At 41.7% G+C, this 21,651-nt stretch overlaps 1 protein-coding gene across 1 annotated transcript in view; it reads left to right on the top strand.

Annotated features, from left to right (window-relative positions):
* LOC126263646 (Down syndrome cell adhesion molecule-like protein Dscam2) overlaps positions 1-21,651 on the top strand; it is a 421,438-nt gene that overhangs the window by 368,501 nt on the left and 31,286 nt on the right. Inside the window, exons 29-31 of the mRNA XM_049960745.1 lie at positions 2,286-2,430; positions 2,489-2,676; positions 2,993-3,163. Coding sequence (XP_049816702.1) covers positions 2,286-2,430; positions 2,489-2,676; positions 2,993-3,163 — 504 coding nt within the window. The remainder of the gene's footprint in view (positions 1-2,285; positions 2,431-2,488; positions 2,677-2,992; positions 3,164-21,651) is intronic.

Below are 21,651 nucleotides of genomic sequence, written 5' to 3'. Positions count from 1 at the left end.
TTCTGTAGTATAGCCGCTCAGATTTTTCTCACACAAACTGTCCACTTCCCAACGTAAATGGTCGACCTTTGACCGGGAACTGTTTGCTATTTACGCCACCACCAAATATTTCCAAGATGATATCGAAGGTCGCCATCTCGTGGTATTTATTGACCATGAGCCAGTGGTGTACACTTTCCGTAACACAGGCAAGGACTCATCCCCAAGATGTTTTCGACATATGGACCTCATATGTCAGTTTATGTACAACATACGTTATGTCAGAGGGGCAGACAATGTCATCGCCAATTTTCTATCTTGTGTGTCAGTTTTATCTTCACAACTGGACCTCAGTGAACTGTCTAAATTGCAAACAGAGGATAATGATCTCGCCACATTGTGGTGCTCCAATGTTGAAACAGGACTCAAACTAGAGTTACAGACACTTCCTGGGTTTTCATCACCCATGTGGTGTGACATTTCAACAGGATGCATATGTCCAGTGATTCCTGCACCTCTCTGCCAGGACATTTTTAATACTGTCCATGACTTGGCACACCCTGGCATTCACGCCACCGCACGTCTGGTATCTAAATGTTTCGTTTGGCCCTGGATGATAAAACAATGTCACAGTTGGGCACAAGCATGTGTGACTTGTCAGCGCGCAAAAGTAGGATGCCATGCACAGCCCCCCCCAAGGGTACATTCGATGTGGGAAAAAGAAGATTCCAGCACACACACATACCAATATTGTCTGACCCTTAACCCCCTCGGGCCCCTTTCATTACATACTGTCCGCCATTGACAGGTTTACCTGCTGGGTAGAGGTAATTCCTCTCACTACTATCACAGCTGACTCAGTGGCCTGAGCCCTTTTATAAATGTGGATCTCACGCTACGGCTGCCCAAGTTCTATCACCACTGACTAGGGACGCCAGTTCGAGTGCCCTCTTCCGACAGCTTTGTGAACTGTGTGGGGTGAAACGATTTAGGACTACAGCATACCACCACCCAGAGCAATAGGCTGTCAAACGCTGGCACCAAATGCTTAAAGCTTTCCTGTTGTGCCATGAAGGTGAGTGGGCTGACGCATTACCATGGGTAATGTTAGGCATTCGGGCTGCATACAAAGAGGACCTTGGCATGTCCCTGGCAGAAGTACTGTATGGAGAACCCCTCACACTCCCACAGAGCTAGTCAAGCCTTCACTTCCTCCAGACCAAATTTGCGACTCTACATTTGTCGGCCATGTTAAGGAGCTAATCACTAACAATCATGTGCCTTCTCTTCGACTGCACTCCCTCCCTCCTGTATTTCTGCATAAGGACTTGGCATTGTGCACTCACATCATGGAGCGCGATGACACCAAGCTCTCTGTGACCAGTCTGTGGCCGCATGCAAAACGGTACACCCATGCACTGAGAATCAAGAATGTTTATAACTGTATATGTGTGCTTCCGAGTAATAAAATAGTGCTTATTACTTGTGGTATAGTGAGCATCATTGGATCCAGCAATCCTACAACACTAAACCCATAAACTGAATACCTAGAAAAAATTTTAACAGTTTCTTCTACTACAAGAGTTAGGTAGAATTATTTGTTTAAATCATGAAATCAACAGATATAGTTATGCAAACAATACTTTTGACAAAATTGATAATTACTTTGGAATTAATTAGGGGCTGGCTTTGCTAACATGTTTTCGAATAGAGCCAAAGAAATACTTTAAGAATGGCTGTGTTTCGAATTCCAAATGTTTGTAATTAGTACAGAATTTATATTTGTTTATAAGTGGCTGTGTTTTGAATTCCAAATGTTTGTCATTAGTACAGATTTTATATTTGTTTATAAGTCAACAATAGAATTTAAGTTATGAAACAATTACTGATTTCACCCTGTAACAAAAGATAGTAACTAGGAATAGTCAAAAATAAATTAGAAAATCAATTACATACATAAAAATAAGCACAAAATTAAATCTGGTGTTAGATTCTTTAAAACTGAGGGCCAACCTTTCTCTTTTATGGAAATGCAGATTATACTCACATATCTTAATGATAATGAGTTAAAAGTGAAGAAACGAATTTAAGGAGGCAGATGGCAAAACAAGAGAGGAAGTAAAAATATCCCAGCTTGCTTCATCACACACCCTGCATGAAAAATAACAAAAAATGTCATCAGCAAAGTTGGCACAATATTTCTTACTAGTTAAGAAAGTTTGGTGCTGAAATTTCAATGAATATAGAATCAACCAGTATGCATATATTTTTAAGTAAGAGTACAGTGAGCTATTCTCTTTTTCCAGCAACTGTTGCACCAATGCAGGAAAGTCAAAGCTTGACAGATACTCCCCACTTCTATGAAGACATCTATGTCGTGGTATCCACAGTCTGTTCTGCAGTTTTATTATTAAGTGCTGGACTTCTGATATATGTTGCAATACGCAGAAAGTAAGTTAGTGAAGCCCTAGTATGTTTATTTGCTAATTTTTCTGGCTTTGTGTAGAAGTATTTCTTCTTGCAGACAGTGCAAGGATAGTCTTGGTGGCAGAGCATGTCAGGATGCTCTTGAAAGTGCCAGCATTTGCAAGGCAGCTGCTGAAATGGACAATAAACGAAATTTCCAACAGATATATTCATCTTCACCAAGTAAATCAGATGAACATCACACTTCAAAACAAATGGATACTTCATCTGGTGAGACAAATGTCAGACTTTCTAGCAATAATATTTCTTGACTTTCTATTTTTAATAAGTAAGTAATGTACAGCACAGACATTCCTTGCTCACACATAAAAGTAAACCAGCTCACAAAAATGTAGGAGAGAATGTGAAGAAGAGCAATGAGATATTTTTTTTTATAATGTAGGCTCTTTTTTTGTGAACATATTTATATATTAGGTTCATAATTATAGAAACAAGTATCTAGCAGAAAAAAATGTAAATGTTTGACAAAGATATTTATTCTTTCTTATTTCACATGGAAAATACAATGATTTTGAAAATATTTCAGATATATATGAGATGAGTCCGTATGCTACATTTGCTGTTTCATCTGATTGTCCAAGATCTGTGAATCCAACAGCTTTAGATTATACAATTGAGTTCAAAACATTTGGACATTCAGAAAACAATAGCAGTGCTCAACATGAACGACCTCATCGAAGCAACAGGAAGCATCGAGGTACGTACATTCAAATTGCCTTCCAAAAAAGGTAGACTAAAATAGTTTCAGGAATGGCTGGGTGTGGGCGGCAGTTCTCTGCCAAAGAAGGATACAGGTGCATCAGAAGATAGTCAGTAGATACAAATACTTCTTTATTACTGTTGGTTAACAACCATTGGACTTTGAAGTTGCTAGCATCAAGAGTGAGGTTGAACTGTGAGGGGTTTAAATGTGACTGCTCCCGGCTCACTTTACAGAAGTAAATTATCAATAGTACATAATGATTTCCTGCTGGTGTTTGAGAAAATAGCCCAAGTATATCCATGACAGTCATATGAAATGGTTTATCTACCTCGGGTAACCTCTGCAAGGAAGTGTTTTGATGACTGAGTTCAGCCCTTTGAGCACATGTGACAATTTTTTTTTTTTGTGTAATGACTGACATCCTGTTTGTACTCATTCACCAGTCATTTTGTGAAACGCAAGGAAAGCATTTCAGAAGAAGAGAAATTTGTTAACATCGAGTATAGATTTAAGTGTCAGGAAGTCGTTTCTGAAAGTATTTGTATGGAGTGTAGCCATGTATGGAAGTGAAACATGGACGATAAATAGTTTGGACAAGAAGAGAATAGAAGCTTTTGAAATGTGGTGCTACAGAAGAATGCTGAAGATTAGATGGGTACATCACGTAACTAATGAGGAGGTATTGAATAGAATTGGGGAGAAGAGGAGTTTGTGGCACAACTTGACTAGAAGAAGGGACCGGTTGGTAGGACATGTTCTGAGGCATCAAGGGATCACAAATTTAACATTGGAGGGCAGCGTGGTGGATAAAAATCGTAGAGGGAGACCAAGAGATGAATACACTAAGCAGATTCAGAAGGATGTAGGTTGCAGTAAGTACTGGGAGATGAAGAAGCTTGCACAGGATAGAGTAGCATGGAGAGCTGCATCAAACCAGTCTCAGGACTGATGACAACAACAACAACAACTCTGTTCTGTGGCTCTGCAGGCACATTATCCAGCTAAAACTGAACCATGAGTTTGCCTCTATATCTTGCTTTGTAATTTTTCTGGTACCACTATGCATAACCTACATCTTTTCTTCCTGTAGGGTACTCAGTCTTCTGTGTTGGATTGTGGCTGCTGATAAAGTGAGTAAAAGTTCTGCAGCAGGAAAGGGAATGAGTCAAAACTGTTAAATTAATACATTTCAAGTTTAAAGCTAATTGGGACTTCTCTAATACGTGAGACTTCACATATAGGAGGAAGGAAGGAAGAATGAAGATCAGAGTTTAACATCCCATTGATAGCGTGGTCATTAGAGAAGGAGCATACATTCAGATTATGAAAGGATGGGGAAGGAAATTGTTCATGCCTGTTTCAAAGGAACAATCATGGCATTTGACAGGAGTGATTTAGGGAAATCACAGAAAACCTAAATCCGGACGACTGGATGGGCAGCATATGAACCATCGCACTATTGAATGCAAGTCCAATGTGCCATTGTGCCACATCACTCAGTACACATAAAAGAAATTAAAAAATGGGAGCTGCAGAAATCACATTGTCCCATTCTAAGTCAGTAGTAAGTCAGCTGTACATCAGAAACCCATCAGTGCTTTCCAGAGGGTGGTTGGCACCCAACCAAAGGCTGAAAGGCTTTGACTGAGTTACCAGATATAACAGTTAGGATGACGTGATGTGTTTGACAAGCATGTGCTTTTACTTCGATGGCACCCGACTATAGTAGTTCAAAAACAATGAAGAGAACCTTAATAGATTGGACAAATTCCAGCCAAACAGAAGGAAACATCTCATGTCAATCAAAAGCAAGTCAATTTCACAGAAGAACAATTAAAGAACAGGGCCCAACACTATGGTAAAACGACACAATCATACACGCAAAATGTTTTGGCCCTTTGCAACATTGCGAATCAGCACATGACAGAAGGCAAGAAAATCCCACATTCAATGAAAGGATTCACACAAGACATGTACCACGCTCTTTTGGCAAAAGGATGTCACAACAACAGAACAATTCATCCAATGGTGCCACTGCACTAAGGAAACAAACAAATAAATAAATAAATAAAATTTGGATGAAAGAGATATGACCGACTCTCAAATGTGATCCTCTGGGAGTTGTGGAAGACCACCAAGACCTTGCTTCTCTCAAATTCCAGAAAGTAAGACGAGAGATACAGCAGTGTATGGCAGCCAGAAATGTCAGACCAAGTACACAACAGATAGGGGCCAAGGGCATTGACCCCCATGTTTCCGGAGGTAACAGAGAATGTCGAAGAGGAAGTGTATCAATCTTTGCCACCAGTCTCCATTGCAAGTTGAACAGACCATGAAGAACAGACTCGACCAACTAAAACCTATGCCACCACCATCAAAAGACAATTCAGCATATGACTAACCCAGCTACAACTAACTACTCCACCAAGCAGAACACCACATAGAAGAACCGACATTTGGAGGAAGGAGGACAACACGCTATTCTGTTTTCACTGTGGATGCCTTGGACACATTTTGTGCAAGTGCAGAGAGAGAAAATGAGTGTTTGACTACTGTTATACCACAAGACATCAGCCATCACAACTGTCCTATTCATGCCAGTCAACTGCAGACAATTATGGTCGATCTGTGGACTGACGCTCGTAACTGTACTGTGGATGAATTGACTCCCCAACATGGCTTAGCATTCCCTGTTGCTTACCTAGATGCCAAATTCAGAAAAACTGAGGTGGCAACCTACAGAGGTTACACCCCCACAGATGATTATCCTCCTTGGACAACAATTATCAAGATAACAGGAAATCTCATCACCATTACTGATGGTGAACCTATCTGGGCACTAGTCAATTCAATCAATACAGGGACTTCTTTTCCTGTAATGTCAAATGCTACCATTGCCATCTAAAGAATACTATGGTTTGTGACATTAAAATAGTCATGTTGAAGATCATGAATTGGAAATACATCTAGCCAACAGGAACATCTATTGCAAAAATAACTATTGCTGATAGAACACAGCTCTTAGAATTTGCTGTTTTAAAAGACTGTAGTTATGATGTTACTCTCAGATGGGACTTCTGGTAGGCATCACAAGTAATCATAGGCTGTGGAAGATCACAGTTCCAGACTGACAAAGCTATTCCAACAAGCACACATAACAAAGATTGCTCTGGGTCATTTTCGACCAGGTCGTTATCCAACATCTTAAGACGCTATTAACTGTTAATAGGATCTATCCTGACCAAGGAACAATGTCAGGGAGTATTATCCATTCTGCATCAGTTTCCAGAGTGGGGAAAAGACAGATCAAGTTGCGCATGATGAAACACTGTATCAACAGTGGAGATTACCCACCATTTAGCTGACACTCATACAGTGTGCCAATCATATAATGCATCATCACCTGAATGATGGATAATTTAGGAAAAAGTGGTGAAGAGGCTGCAAGATGACATACCTGAATCTTCAGCGAGTCTTCAGATCTCTCTGGTAGTCCTTGTGAAAGAGGAAAGCATGTGGCATTTCTGCATCGACTCTTGACAACTGAAAAAAATCACAAAGAAAGATGTCTATCAATTGATACACATTCATAACAACCTAAACTGCTCTAATGGAGCACAGCATTTCTGAACTATGAACATTGAAACGCCCTACTGGGCAAGGCTGACTGGGAAAGGACCACCTTCATAACTCCTGACAGGCTCTGTGTGTTCAAAGTTATGCCATTTGAACTGTGTAATGCTCCAGCCACCTTTGCACAGAAGATAGACAACCTCCTTCAACACCTTCAATGGATGACATGTCTTTGCTGTCTCAGTGACATTTTCTTTTTTTCAAAAATATTTGAATTATATTTAAGCCAACTGACAATTGTGTTCAGTTTTGTTCAGACAGCAACCTGAATCCATAAAAGGGGCTCTACATCGCCCAAGAGATAAAAGTCTTTGGGCACTTAGTGAGTGCTGATGGAATCTGTCCTGGTTCAGAGAAAAAAAGAGCAGTCACAGATTTTCCAACTCCTCAGAACATTTCTGATGCAAGAAATTTTCTCAGAATCCATCAGGTTGACTCATGAGAGAGGCTTTGAAGCTTCAAGAGTATAATATCGCATGGTACACAAAAGTGGATGCAAACACCAGTATGCTGACTGCCTTTCAAGAAAGCCTTTGGCAGAACACATCAGCATGGATGAAATCCCAATCATCAGTGTATTAAATGACATCCCTGCTGAACACAGGAAAGTTCCAGCATTGCTGAAAAACATGTAAGCCTTGAAGATTGAGCAACCAGCCAAAAGTGGATTCCAATTAATGGACTGAACATCGTGTAAGAGGGACTATGATTCGACTGGTGTTATTGGTTGCTTATCATCGAAGCTCATCCGTAACCAATGATCCTGAGGTATTTCCATGATTCTCCAGAGTCTGTTCACTTTGGATTTATAAAGACACTACACCAAATCTAATGCAGACACCACTGGCCCAATTTCTACTGATACATTAGACACTATGTGGGCCATGGTAAGGAAACACCAATGCATTTACCTCTGCGGTATCTGGTATCACCCACTATGCTGTCACTGAATCTGTGTCAACTGCCAAAGCTCCTGAAACTGCAAGGTCCCTTGTAGAAGACATCATTCTGAAGCACGGAGCATCCCATGTGATGATCTCTGATCACAGAGAAGTTTTCCATTGGGATAGTATCAGTGATTATTTCATGTAGCAACATCACTCCAAGGATGATTGCTGCCTACCATTCACAGAAGAACAGCATCACAGAATGCTTTAATAAGATGTTGTGATAAATATGCATGTCACAACATACACTGCTCTTTCTACTCCATGGTCACAAACGTGAAACAACAGTATCTATAATCTTCCTGATTCAACCAGACGATAGCTCAGATGACTACATAAAACACCTCATCACCAGGACTGAAGCTGGGAGGTTGCCGGCTTGCGTAGTGACTCTGATTGCTGAGGAGAAGTACAAATAATGCTATAATGCAAAGCACTGGCCAGTGTGCATCTTCTGCAATATTTAATTCTTGGTGCACAACACTCAGGGAATCAGCTGTATCAATTATGGCAGTTTTAGACTCTTGCCCTAATACATAGGTGATCAGTGGTGCAGACAAGAATAGAAGCCTCTGAATTGTGTTGCTACAGAAGAATGCTGAAGAGTGAATGTAAAAATGTTATGAGAATGAAGATTGAATGGGTGGATTGAGTAACTGATGAAGAGGTAGGTACTGAATAAAATCAATGAGAGAAGAAATATGTGGCACAGCTTTAATAAAAGGAGCGATGACTGAGAAGATGTGTCCTGAGGCAACAAGGAATATTTATTTCAGAATAAAATCGAGTCATCAGTTGGACAGATCTTTTTATTTCACTATACCTGTTTCAACAAATTAATTTGTCAGCTTCAGAAACCTACAAAATTAGCGATATCATAAAACATTAGTTCTTGGCCATAAATTTACGTAAAGCATAAGAAGTGTATTACAGAAATGCACTTTCCTGTTCATAATGGTCTGTCTGATCATGATGCACAGCTAGTTACAGTATATGACATAGCTCCATACAGTAATGCAAAACAGTCTTCCAAAATAGTGCGTTCAATTAACGATTTAACAATTGCAAATTCTAGGGAAAGCTTGTAACAATTAGACTGGGATGAGGTGTACAGTGAATCTAATGCCAATTTAAAATTTAATCTATTTCATGATACTTTTGTGAGTACCGGTTTATTCTAAATGATGGACGCATTTTCAAAAAGTCATATGTATTCAAGTACAAATCCAAAATGAACAAGCTTTATGCCAAATTTTTGGCAGGAGGTGATGGTTTCAGAAGCAGCCAGTAGAGTTCGCACTGCAATAGGGCCGTCATTCCATTTCACTGTCAGTTGTGAGTGAGATGGTGACTGTGGAGCACAGGGTTTTCTACATTCTTGAGTTTGCAAAAAGTGTCACAAATTGAAGTGCAGTGGGCATTTCATACCAAATTTGGTATTCAACCACCAACTCACAAAAGCATTAGCCATTGGTTTAAGCAATTTAAACAGACTGGGAGTGTGCGCAAAGGAAAAAGCACAGGCCAACTTCGTGTGTCAGAGGATGATGTCCGACAGATTGAAGGAAGTTTTGTGTGCAGTCCCAGTAAGTCTACCAATAGAGCCGGTCGAGAACTTGGAATACCCCAACCAACTGTACGGGAAGTTCTGAGACAATGTTTGCTGTACTAGCTCTTCTGATTACAACATGTGCAAGCTCACAACCCCAATGACAGATAGAAGCATCTTGCATTTTGTGGTTGTGCTAGCAAAGATGGAGGATGATGCATTTCTACAGCATGTAATTTTTAGCAAAGAAGCCACGTTGAACATTTATAACATTTGTAATTATTAAATAAACATTAAAAACTAATTAAATACAAATTATTACATTTATTAAATTGGTATCAAACATTATGAAAAAACTTTGAAACTTCCTCTTTTCATTGGTATTAAGCTTGTTCATTTTGGATTTGTACTTGAATAAAGTTTTGAAAATGGGTCCATCATTCAGACTAACCCTGTATATTTGTAAACATAATTGTAAGAAACCAGCTAAAGAGCCATGGTCAACTAAAGGCAGAAAAATATCTTGTAAATAGAAAAGGGAAATGTATCTTATAGCTAGGTGGAGTAATGATCCAGAAACTGTCAAACATTATAAAAATTACTGCACTGTATTAAGAAAAGTTATTTAAATGGTCCAGAAGTATGTGTTATGTATGAGTAGAAGTACCTCTGATAATAAAATTAAAACAATTTGGAATACTGTTAAAAGGAAAACTGAGAGCACAGGAAGACTGCACATAGAAAACTCAATGAAAAGTTTGTTAACAAAAAGTCAGAAGTAGAAAATATTTTAATAGCGATTTTTAAGTGTTGCAGAGAAAATAGGGTTTAACTATTTATTAGAAAATGCAAGGCTATATATGGAAGAGGCAATGCCTATGCAATTTGATAAAATTGCAATCCAACCCACCTCTCCTACTGAAATTAAGAAAACAATACATTCACTCAAAAAGTAAAAGTTCCATTTGTTCCATCCTGTCGGAAGTAACTGTAGGTCTTTCCCTCATCCAGTAATGCTGCATCCAATCACATCCACTCATCCAGGCCACTTTTACTTGCACCACCCTGTATGATTAAGATATATAGGAAGTCTTAATGATTAAGATATATAGGAAGTCTTATGTATAAAACATATGAAAAACATGACACATAGTTCAATATCAGTAGGAATAGGCTAATTTTCACATTTATAAGAGATGCGGCACAATCAAAATAGTGTCTGTTTTTCAATGCAAACACATAATTCAAAATAGCTTTTAAATTTAGGTAGGAATGTTTATATATTTTGTATTCTTCCAAAAGGTTCTTCCTTCACAGGAAGATGTGTGAAGGATTGGCACTTGGTACTGGGATTGAAAGTTGACTCTCAGTATCCACAAATTAACATATTGCATTAAATAGGCCTATTATTTTTTCTATGGCAGTCAAAAGAAAATGAGACATCCAGAAAAGAAGTAAGTAAACTGTTCATTATTTCAAAAGTAAACATTATAACAGTTAATATATTTAGCCCTCTGTGACATGGTACAGTCAATGCCTTCATGGAAAAATGTGTCTAGGTCCACATGATGGTTAGATTGTTTTTACCAATCTGCAGAAGTTTAGTTGGGAAGGCCTTACACTTCCTTCATGCAATCCCAATCTCTCCCCATGCAATTTACATACTTTTGGAGCCCTAAAGAAACACATTTGTGACTATCATTTGCTTTGAACAAAGAGGTGCACTCCTGGGTACAATCATGGCTTTGTAGGCAAAGACAAACATTTTTCCATGAAGGCTCTTATTGAGTGGCTGTCTTGACTCATAGCAGGATAAATATACAAACAGTTATGGTGATTACCTTTGAAATAATAAATAAACAGTTCACTTACTTTTATTTCATTGGTCCCATTTTTATTTGACTGGTCCTTATATGATTACACAATTAGGAAACAATCACTGGAAGCAATAACATCAATGAAATATCTGGGATGGTGGCAGACAGATTCATTGGAAGAATCCTCAGGAAGTGTACCATAGTTCACCCACGAAGCAGGAAGCTTACAAAATCCTCATTCAATGAATACTTGAATTGACTGTTGGTCTGGGATTGGTACCAGACAGGATTGATAGAAGAAATATAGAAGATCCAAAGAAAATCATCAAGTATTGTCACAGGTTCATTCAGTAAGCATTAAATCATTTTGAAGATATCATCCAACTCCAGTGACAGATATCACAAGAGAGGCATAGTGCATCACAGTGTGGTTCACTGTTTAAATTCTGAGAGCTTACATTCCTAGAGGCAGCGGCAACCAATATATTTTTTCTTCCTATGTCAAACAATGGAAAATCCAGTATGGCATAATGACAATAATATGAAAAGGATAGATCGCTACTCACCATACAGAAGAGATGTTGACTCATAGACAGGCACAACAAAAAGACTACTAATCATGTAGGCTTTCAGCTAGAAGGCTTTATTCTGGAATAGACAACATACACACACACACAGAGATTCAAACAAACACAGCTCACACTCACATGACCACTGTCTCAGGTTGCCAAGGCCAGACTGCCAGCAACTGCACACGATGGGAGAAGCAATCTGGGTGGTGGGGATAAGAATTAGGCAAGGTGGTGAGGGGGAGGGAGAGCAGCATATGGGTGGGGTATGGTAAAATAATGTTTGTGAGAGCTTACAGAGATTAGGTGGAGAGAGGGTAGGGCAGCTAGTTGCTGTCAGGACATTGGTCGGAGGGTGGGGTGGGGCTGGTAAAAGAGAGAAGTAAGAAGACTGTGCCTGTATGTGCGGAATAAAAGGCTCTGGAGTGGCAACAGGGAAGGGATAAGTTGGGTGAAGGACAATAACTATGAATAATGAAGGTTGAGGCCAGGCAGGTTATAGGAGCATAAGATAAATTGCAGGGAGAATTTGCACCAGCACAATTAAGGAAAAGTGGTATTCGTAAGAAGGGCCCAAATGGCACAGGCTATGAAGCAGTCATTAGAATGAAGAACATTGTGATGGGCAGCTTGTTTAGCAACCAGGTGGTCCACCTGTTTCTTGGTCAAAGTTTGTTGATGGCCATTCTGGTGGTCAGACAACTTGTTGGTTGTCATGCTCACATAGAATAAAGCACAGTTGTAACTTCGCTTGTAGATCATTTGACTCGTATCACAGGTAGCCCTGCCTTTGATGGGATAGGTGGTGCTCGTGACTGGACTTGAGTAGGTGGTGGTGTGAAGATGTATGGGACAGGTCTTCCATCTAGGTCTATTAGAGGAATATCAGCGATGAGGCAAGGTGTTGGGGGCAGGGGTTGTGTAGGGATGGACAAGGATATTGTGTAGGTTCGATGGGCAGTGTAATACTACTGCGAGAGAAGTGCGCAGGATAGTGGGTAGGACATTCCTCATTTCAGGGCACGATCAGAGGTAGTAAAAATCCTGGCACAGAATGTGATTCAGTTGCTCCAGTCTTGGGTAGTACTGAGCCACAAGTATTCTCCTCTGTGGTCAGACGATGGGATTTTGAGAAGAGGTGGGTGTCTGGAGAGATAAGGCATGAGAGATCTGTTTCTGTAAAGGTTTGGGAGGGTAATTATGGTCTGTGAAGACCTCAGTGAGACACTTGCTACATTTTGAGATTGACTGCTCATCACTACAGATGTATGGGACAGCCAAGCATTGCTAGACTGTATGTAAGGAACTGCATGGCAGCTGTCAGAGTGGAGGTATTGCCAGTTGTTGATAGGTCTTATAAAGAATGAAGATGCTGATGCAGCCAGCACTGAGGTGATGGTCAACATCAAGGAATGTGGATTGTTGAGTTGAGGAGGACCACATGAAGCAAATAGGGAAGAAGGTGTTGAGGTTGTAGAGGAATGTGGATAGGGTGTTCTAACCCTCAATCCACATCACAAAGATGTCATCAATGAATCTGAACAAGTGAGGGGTTTGGAATTCTGGGTGTTTAGGAAAGATTCCTAAAGATGGTCTGTGAGTAGGTTGGCATAGGACTGTGCCATGCAGGTGCCCACTGCCATACCCCAGGTTTATTTGTAGGTGATGCATTCAAAGGAGAAGTAATTGTGGGTGAGGATGTAGTTGTTCATCATGATCAGGAAGGAGGTTGTAAGTTTGGTTGCCATCAGGCACTGGGAAAGGTAGCATTCAATGGTGGCTAGGTCATGGGCCTTACGGATATTAGTGTAAAGGGATGTTGTGTCAATAGTGACAAGGAGGGTACTGTATGGTAAAGGAACACAAACTGTGGGGAGTTGATGGGGGAAATGGTTGGTATCTTTTATATAGGAGGGTAGGTTTGTGAGTAATAGGCTGAGGGTATTGGTCCACAAGAGCAGAGATTCTCCCAGTGGGGGCACAGCAGCGGCCACAATGGGGCATCCTGGTTGATTGGGTTTATGGACTTTACAAAGCATGTAGAATGTAGGAGTGTGGGGAGTGGTAGTGGTGAGGATAGAGATAGACTCTACGGAGAGATTCTGTGCTGGGCAATAGGCAGATAGCAAAAGGCAAAAACACACTGAAATCGACATGAAAATCCATCCATTTTCTGTCCTTTTTGTAATTTTTCTCACTTATTTTTGTTGTATTGTTGTGAATTTATTCACGTGTATATCTACATTATTTATGTATTTTCATGATTGTTTATCTTCCTCCATGGATCTTTGCACCTTCCATCTGCACCAATACAGAAAAGTGTCCTGTTCCTCCACTACTGCTTGGCTTATCAGGGTGTATACGTAAGCAACGAAAAAAAATTCCCGGATTTTTCCCGGATTCCCCGGTTGAAAATACACTTTCTCCCGGATGAAAATACACTTTATCCGTGTTAAATGACAGTATACTTTTCATCGGCACTGTAAGACTTATCAATCCTTAGAATGTTTATGGTTTTCTACACTGACGTAGAATTTGCTGGCACTTTATAAAACGAAAACCAGGGGGAAAAAAACATGTTTTGGAAAGATCTTTGATGTGCAGCAACATGTACGCTGCATTTCTTCGTTTTACGGAGGTATAGATTCTAATTCCACCAAACACTGCATGTTACTTTCCGAAGTAATGAAATAGAGATTGCGACGCGCTTTTGTAAGCCAGTCATTGCTAATGTCACGTGATCTCGGCAGCTGATGACAGCACTGGACATGTAGGTAGTCAACCAATAGCAAGATCCCTCCCACTCAACAAAAAAAAAGTTAATGGTTTAAATTAATTTACATAGTTTTGCTAGAAATGTAGATCATTTTGCGCGTTACATTTTAAGAAACATCACACAAATGTGCCAGTAAAATTTTTAATAACGACGTAAATGTCTGATCTTCTGGGCTCGAAATTCTTCTAGATGGTCATCCTCAAAGAGTTGATTTTTAAATGAGTCAAACGTTCTGTGATTTAAGAAATTCATCGTACATTCTCGCACATAGTTAATCTTGCATAAAAGAAAATTTACTTTGAAAGTAACACTTTTCAAACTGCCATTCACAATATTTTCCCGTGACCTGTTAGAAATTGGTTCATTTCAGCAGTTGCCAGAGAGTGCCAGATAACAGGAGTCACTGCGCCTGCGCAGCTACGATGACGCAGGAAGCCCGCATTTTCGTACGTGTAAAGTATTAAAAGATCTTGAATTATGCCATAAAAGAGACAAGACATCAAAGGATACTTCAGCAGCATTGGAATTTCGTGAACTATACTAAAATGCATAATTCGGCTTAAAGTGCACAATCGTATGTTCAGATTCGAATGTAAATTTTCTTGAGTACCAGTACTGTATTGTCTCCTGTTTGGTTCTTTATTATGGCACAATGCCATACGAGCTAGAAGATGGAAAACATCCACTTGAAAAGCAGCGAACAGTTGAAACTAGCCAACAGTGTGAAATTAAATACATCGTTTCAAATAAATTAACTGCCTCAGCGCAAAATATTAATAAAAGCCAAATCTCTTTAGCAAACCGACAAAAATAACTTCATTGTTCTGCAAGGTGATTAATGCTTGCCTGTCAGGAAGGTGGAAATAAAACCTGAAAATAACAACATATTTTAGCCTTCCATAATTGTGCAAACGTATTTTAATTCATTTGGTAGCTCCTGGCCACAGAAATCAGTTTTGTTTTCATTTAATGTGAGAGCAATAAATGAAGAGGAAACAGCCAAATCACTAAACGTAAACACAGGTCACGTGGAGACTACCCACCTCCCCACAACAACTCAGACTGCTCTGTGCATCAGTCCTGGATCTACAATATTTCTGAACCGGAGCAATTTAGATAGTGGCACCCAGCCACTCATCTGTAACCAGAAGCGGGAGAAGGTACTACCCATAGGCAACTCAACTGCGCATGCGCAAGAGCCCGCCCGCAATTGCTCAAATGAAAACAGCTGTCATGTCACGCTCATCAGAGGCAATTTGTTGTTAGGAAGCACTGCATATTCTTCCTAAAGCCTTTGACATACTTTGGTTGGCAGATGCTTGTATGAGCACTGTGTTTTGTTGTTGTATATGGCGCATTTCCTTTGCGACTCAAGTTTTATTTTCGTTTTTTTTCTCTCGTTCATGTTTTTTTGCTGCAGCAATATTCTGCAGAAGCGGGATACAGTAATATCCTTCATTAGAGTATTGATTCTTACCAGTCAAAATCACAAAAATTTAACTGGTAACTAAAACAAGGAAAAGTTCCCGGAATTCTAAAAAATTCCCGGTTTTTTCCCGCTTTTGTCCCGGACGAAAAATTCCCATGTTTTTCCCGGATCTCCCAGATGTCCTGGGTCGTATACACCCAGCTTATGGAATTCCTCTCAAATTGCATTATCATCAAATTACGCATCACTGGCTGCAATCCTTCCTTCCACATTGGCCTCCATCTGTTGAGATTCCACCATTCCTTAACCCTCACCAACATAGTCCTGCAAAACCAAGCCAATCAGGCCCAAACTTCCTTGCGGTACCCCTCTCCATCTGCAAAATTCTCCTGCTGTGCAATCCCAAATTTCCGGATCTCATCTTACATACTGAAATTCTTACCCTCCAGAAACTAGAGCAGCATGCATTATTCCACCTCAAAAACTCTGCAACCTGGTCACTTCCTACTCCTGCCTTAGAATGCCACTATTCACCACCTCTACACCAGCTTCCAAAGCTCCCCCACTTTCGCTCATGGCCGACAAACCCTGCCTTGCAGATGTACTAAATTTTCCCCACCGTTCCTAAAGTCCATAAACTCAACCACCCAGGACACCCCATTGTGACCACCTACTATGCCCCCACTGAGAGAATCTGCACTCTTGTGTGGGCCAACACCTTCAGCCTATTACCTGCAACCTAACCTCTTACATAAAAGGTGCCAACCATTTCCTCCACAGACTCTCCACAGTTCCTATTCCTTTACCACACAGTTCCCTGCTTGTCACTATCTACGCCACCTCCCTTTACACAACATCCCTACTGCCAATGACATAGTCACCACTGAACAATACCTTTCCCGAAGCCTGACGGATCCCAAACCTACAACATCCTTCCTGGTCACCATGACCAACTACACCTTCCTTCTCCTATGACGGCATCATCTACAAACAAATCTGGTCTATAACAGTTGGCACCTACTTAGCACCATCCTATGCCAACTTATTCATAGGCTATCTCAAGGACTTCTTCCTAAACAACCAAAATCCCAAGCCCCTCACCTAGTTCAGGTTCATTGATGACATCTTCATGATCTGGATTGAAAGTGTGAACACTCTATCCACATTACCCCAGAACCTCAACACCTTCTGCCCCATTCACTTCACCTGGTCCTCTTCAACCTAACAAATCACCTTCCTCAATGTTAAGCTCCACCTCAAATCTGGCTAAATCAGTACCTCTGTCATTATCTGAATCACATTCTGTGCCAGGATTTCGACTACCTCTGATCATGCCCTGAAATGAAGAATCTCCTACCCACCATCCTGCTCACCCCTCTCACAGTAGTATTCCACTGCCCAGAGAATATGCTTGTCCATCCCTATACAATCCCTGCTCCCAACACCTTGCCTCATGGCTAATATCACTCTAATAGACCTGCCCCATATATCCTTTCAACATCACCTACTCCAGTACAGTCACAAGCACCACCTATCCCAGCAAAAGCAGGGCTAGCTGTGAAACCTGTCATTACAAGCTAAACTGCAACTGTTGTGCTTCATTCTATGTGGGCATGATGACCAACAAGTTGTCTGAGCACAGGAATCGCCATCCAACATGGGGATGCGCATATCGGGGCCCCTTAGGAACATGGCTGCCAAGGAGGTGAAGGAAGCCAGTGTGCACTCCGTGTGCATTCTGGGCGGAGTCTTACCGGGTGTGGAAAAGGTGCTTCTGGATGCCATGAAGAGTACAGGGTGCAGCCAACTGCAGGTGGTGGCTCATGTCGGTACCAATGACGTGTGTCACTTTGGATCGGAGCAGATTCTGTCTGGTTTCGGGCGGCCAGCAGAAATGGTAAAGACTGCCAGTCTTGCTTCCAAGATTAAGGTGGAGCTCACCATCTGCAGCATTATCAATAGAACAGACTGTGGTCCTTTGGTGCAGAGCTGAGTGGAGGGTCTGAATCAGAGACTCAGGTGGTTCTGTGGCTGTGTAGGCTGCAGATTCCTTGACTTGTGCTATTGGGTGGTTGGTTTCCGGGTTCCGCTGATTTAGATAAGATATCTGTATGGTGCTAAAAGTGGCAATTGACCCTGAATAAGGAAAAGTGTGAAGTTATTCACATGAGTACTAAAAGAAATCAGCTAAATTTCGATTACGCAATAAGTCACACAAATCTGAAGGCTGTAAATTCAGCTAAATACTTAGGGATTACAATTACAAATAACGTAAATTGGAACAATTACATAGATGAAATTGTGGGTAGAGCTAACCAAAGACTGCAATTCATTGGTAGAAAACTTAGAAGGAGCAACCGGTCTACTAAAGAGACTGCTTACACCATGCTTGTCCACCCTCCTCTGGAGTATTGCTGTGCAGTGTGGGATCCGCATCAGGTGGGACTGATGGATGACATCAAGAAAGTACAAAGCAGGGCAGACCATTTTGTATTATCATGAAATAGGGGAGATAGTGTCACAGACATGATACCTGAATTGGAGTGGCAATCATCAAAACAAAGGTGTTTTTCGTTGTGATGGGATCTTCTCATGAAATTTCAACCAACAGTTTTCTCCTCCGATTGCGAAAACATTCTGTTGGCACCCATCTACACAGGGAGAAATGATCATCATGATAAAATAAATCAGGGCTCGCACAGAAAAATTTAAGAGCTTGTTTTTCCCGTGTGCTGTTCGAGAGTGGAACGGAAGAGAGACAGCTTGAAGGTGGTTCATTGAACACTCCGCCAGGCATTTTATTGTGAATAGTACAGTAATCACGTAGATGTAGATGTAGCCAAGAAGTAGATGGACCACCCAGTTGCTGAGCAAGCTGCCTATCACAACGTTCTTCATTCTAATGAATGCTTCACAGCCTGTGCCATCTGGGCCCTTCTTACCAATACCAGCATTTCTGAATTGTGGAAGTGGGAACTCTCCCTGCAATTTATCCTATGTTTCCGTACCCTTCTGGCCTCAGCCTTCATTAATCATAGTCGTTGTCCTTCACCCACCTATCCCTCAGCTGTTGCCACTCCATAGCCTTCTATTCCACAAGTTCACCCACAGTCTTCTTACTTCTCTCCTTTATTGGCTCCACCCCACTCTCAGGCCAACATCCTGACAGCACCTAGCTTCCCTACCCTCTCTACACCTTATCTTTGTATGCTCCCACGAAGAAGACTTTACTGTCCTCCACTCATGTTCTGTGTGATTTTTTTTATTTTTTATTTTGATTTTTTTTTTTATTTTTATTATTTTTTTAAGTGGAAGGAGGCCCTCCTCCTCCTCACCCCAGCCTCCTCCTTACCCCCACCAACCAAACTGCTTCTCCCATCGTGCACAGTTGCTCACAATCTGGCCTTAGCAGCCACAGACAGTGGTCATGTGCATGTGTGTGTGTGTGTGTGAGCCATGTTTATGTGACTATGTATTTTGTAAAAGATAGTGAAAATAAAATTAGAAAGATATGAGCTCGAACAGAGATTTACCATCAAATGTTCTTCCTGTAGAACATTTGTGACTGGAACAGCAAAGTGGGGAAGTGACAGTAGTTCTTGAAGTACCCTCTGCCACACACCATAATGTGGTTTAAAGAGTATATATGTAGATGAATCATGGGGTGCAAGAATTGAAGAGGGGACTATGGTTTGGGTACTGTGGACAGGTTTTAGTGGATGAAGCTGACAGTAATTATGCAGAACAACAACAACAGCAACAACAACAACCAGCTGAAGTACTTGCTATGTAGCCTAGAAATATTGAATCAATTTTCTCTTTGCCTTGTGCAACTCACCAACAGAAGTATCATAAAAAATATTAGCTACAACTGATAAATCTCATACAAAATATGAAACTTTTGCTTGTCTCATGGAAAACTGATGTTTCTTGCTAGTGAGCTTTTGAGACTCCCAATGAACAATGTTTTCTTTCCACATTCAATTTCTGGGTATAAACTCTACAAATGTCTACAGGGAAACCAATACTTTCAAAAATAGAACTCTCTTTTTCATTGTATGAGAGGATCAATTGCAGTATAAAAAAACACCAATGGAAATCACACAGAACATAGCAAGCATAATTCAATTGGTATATTTTCACTGAGAAACTCATTTTGCATTTAACTTGCTTCTGAGACATGTTTCAGCAATCACAATAATAACCAAGCCCTAACCTGATTGCCTGACTCACAAAAAGTGTGCTCCAGTCTGAAAGCTATAATTACACTCTCATGTGGTATTTTGAAATTGTAGTGGTTAAATAATGTTCCCAATTGTTATGGAACTGATGAAAGATGTACAATATTACATGGAACTGAATAGCATGTGAGAGTGCATTTTAACACGTCTGTGGAGTGAAGTAGGCACGTGGACTAAACAAGTTAACATACACTCCTGGAAATGGAAAAAAGAACACATTGACACCGGTGTGTCAGACCCACCATACTTGCTCCGGACACTGCGAGAGGGCTGTACAAGCAATGATCACACGCACAGCACAGCGGACACACCAGGAACCGCGGTGTTGGCCGTCAAATGGCGCTAGCTGCGCAGCATTTGTGCACCGCCGCCGTCAGTGTCAGCCAGTTTGCCGTGGCATACGGAGCCCCATCGCAGTCTTTAACACTGGTAGCATGCCGCGACAGTGTGGACGTGAACCGTATGTGCAGTTGACGGACTTTGAGCGAGGGCGTATAGTGGGCATGCGGGAGGCCGGGTGGACGTACCGCCGAATTGCTCAACACGTGGGGCGTGAGGTCTCCACAGTACATCGATGTTGTCGCCAGTGGTCGGCGGAAGGTGCACGTGCCCGTCGACCTGGGACCGGACCACGGCGATGCACGGATGCACGCCAAGACCGTAGGATCCTACGCAGTGCCGTAGGGGACCGCACCGCCACTTCCCAGCAAATTAGGGACACTGTTGCTCCTGGGGTATCGGCGAGGACCATTCGCAACCGTCTCCATGAAGCTGGGCTACGGTCCCGCACACCGTTAGGCCGTCTTCCGCTCACGCCCCAACATCGTGCAGCCCACCTCCAGTGGTGTCACGACAGGCGTGAATGGAGGGACGAATGGAGACGTGTCGTCTTCAGCGATGAGAGTCGCTTCTGCCTTGGTGCCAATGATGGTCGTATGCGTGTTTGGCGCCGTGCAGGTGAGCGCCACAATCAGGACTGCATACGACCGAGGCACACAGGGCCAACACCCGGCATCATGGTGTGGGGAGCGATCTCCTACACTGGCTGTACACCACTGGTGATCATCGAGGGGACACTGAATAGTGCACGGTACATCCAAACCGTCATCGAACCCATCGTTCTACCATTCCTAGACCGGCAAGGGAACTTGCTGTTCCAACAGGACAATGCACGTCCCCATGTATCCCGTGCCACCCAACGTGCTCTAGAAGGTGTAAGTCAACTACCCTGGCCAGCAAGATCTCCGGATCTGTCCCCCATTGAGCATGTTTGGGACTGGATGAAGCGTCGTCTCACGCGGTCTGCACGTCCAGCATGAACGCTGGTCCAACTGAGGCGCCAGGTGGAAATGGCATGGCAAGCCGTTCCACAGGACTACATCCCGCATCTCTACGATCGTCTCCATGGGAGAATAGCAGCCTGCATTGCTGCGAAAGGTGGATATACACTGTACTAGTGCCGACATTGTGCATGCTCTGTTGCCTGTGTCTATGTGCCTGTGGTTCTGTCAGTGTGATCAT

This window comes from Schistocerca nitens, chromosome 1 (genome assembly GCF_023898315.1).
Source record: "Schistocerca nitens isolate TAMUIC-IGC-003100 chromosome 1, iqSchNite1.1, whole genome shotgun sequence".
NCBI lineage: Eukaryota > Metazoa > Arthropoda > Insecta > Orthoptera > Acrididae > Schistocerca > Schistocerca nitens.
The sequence above is the reverse complement of the archived record's forward strand: the minus strand, read 5'-3'. Positions and strand labels throughout refer to the sequence as shown.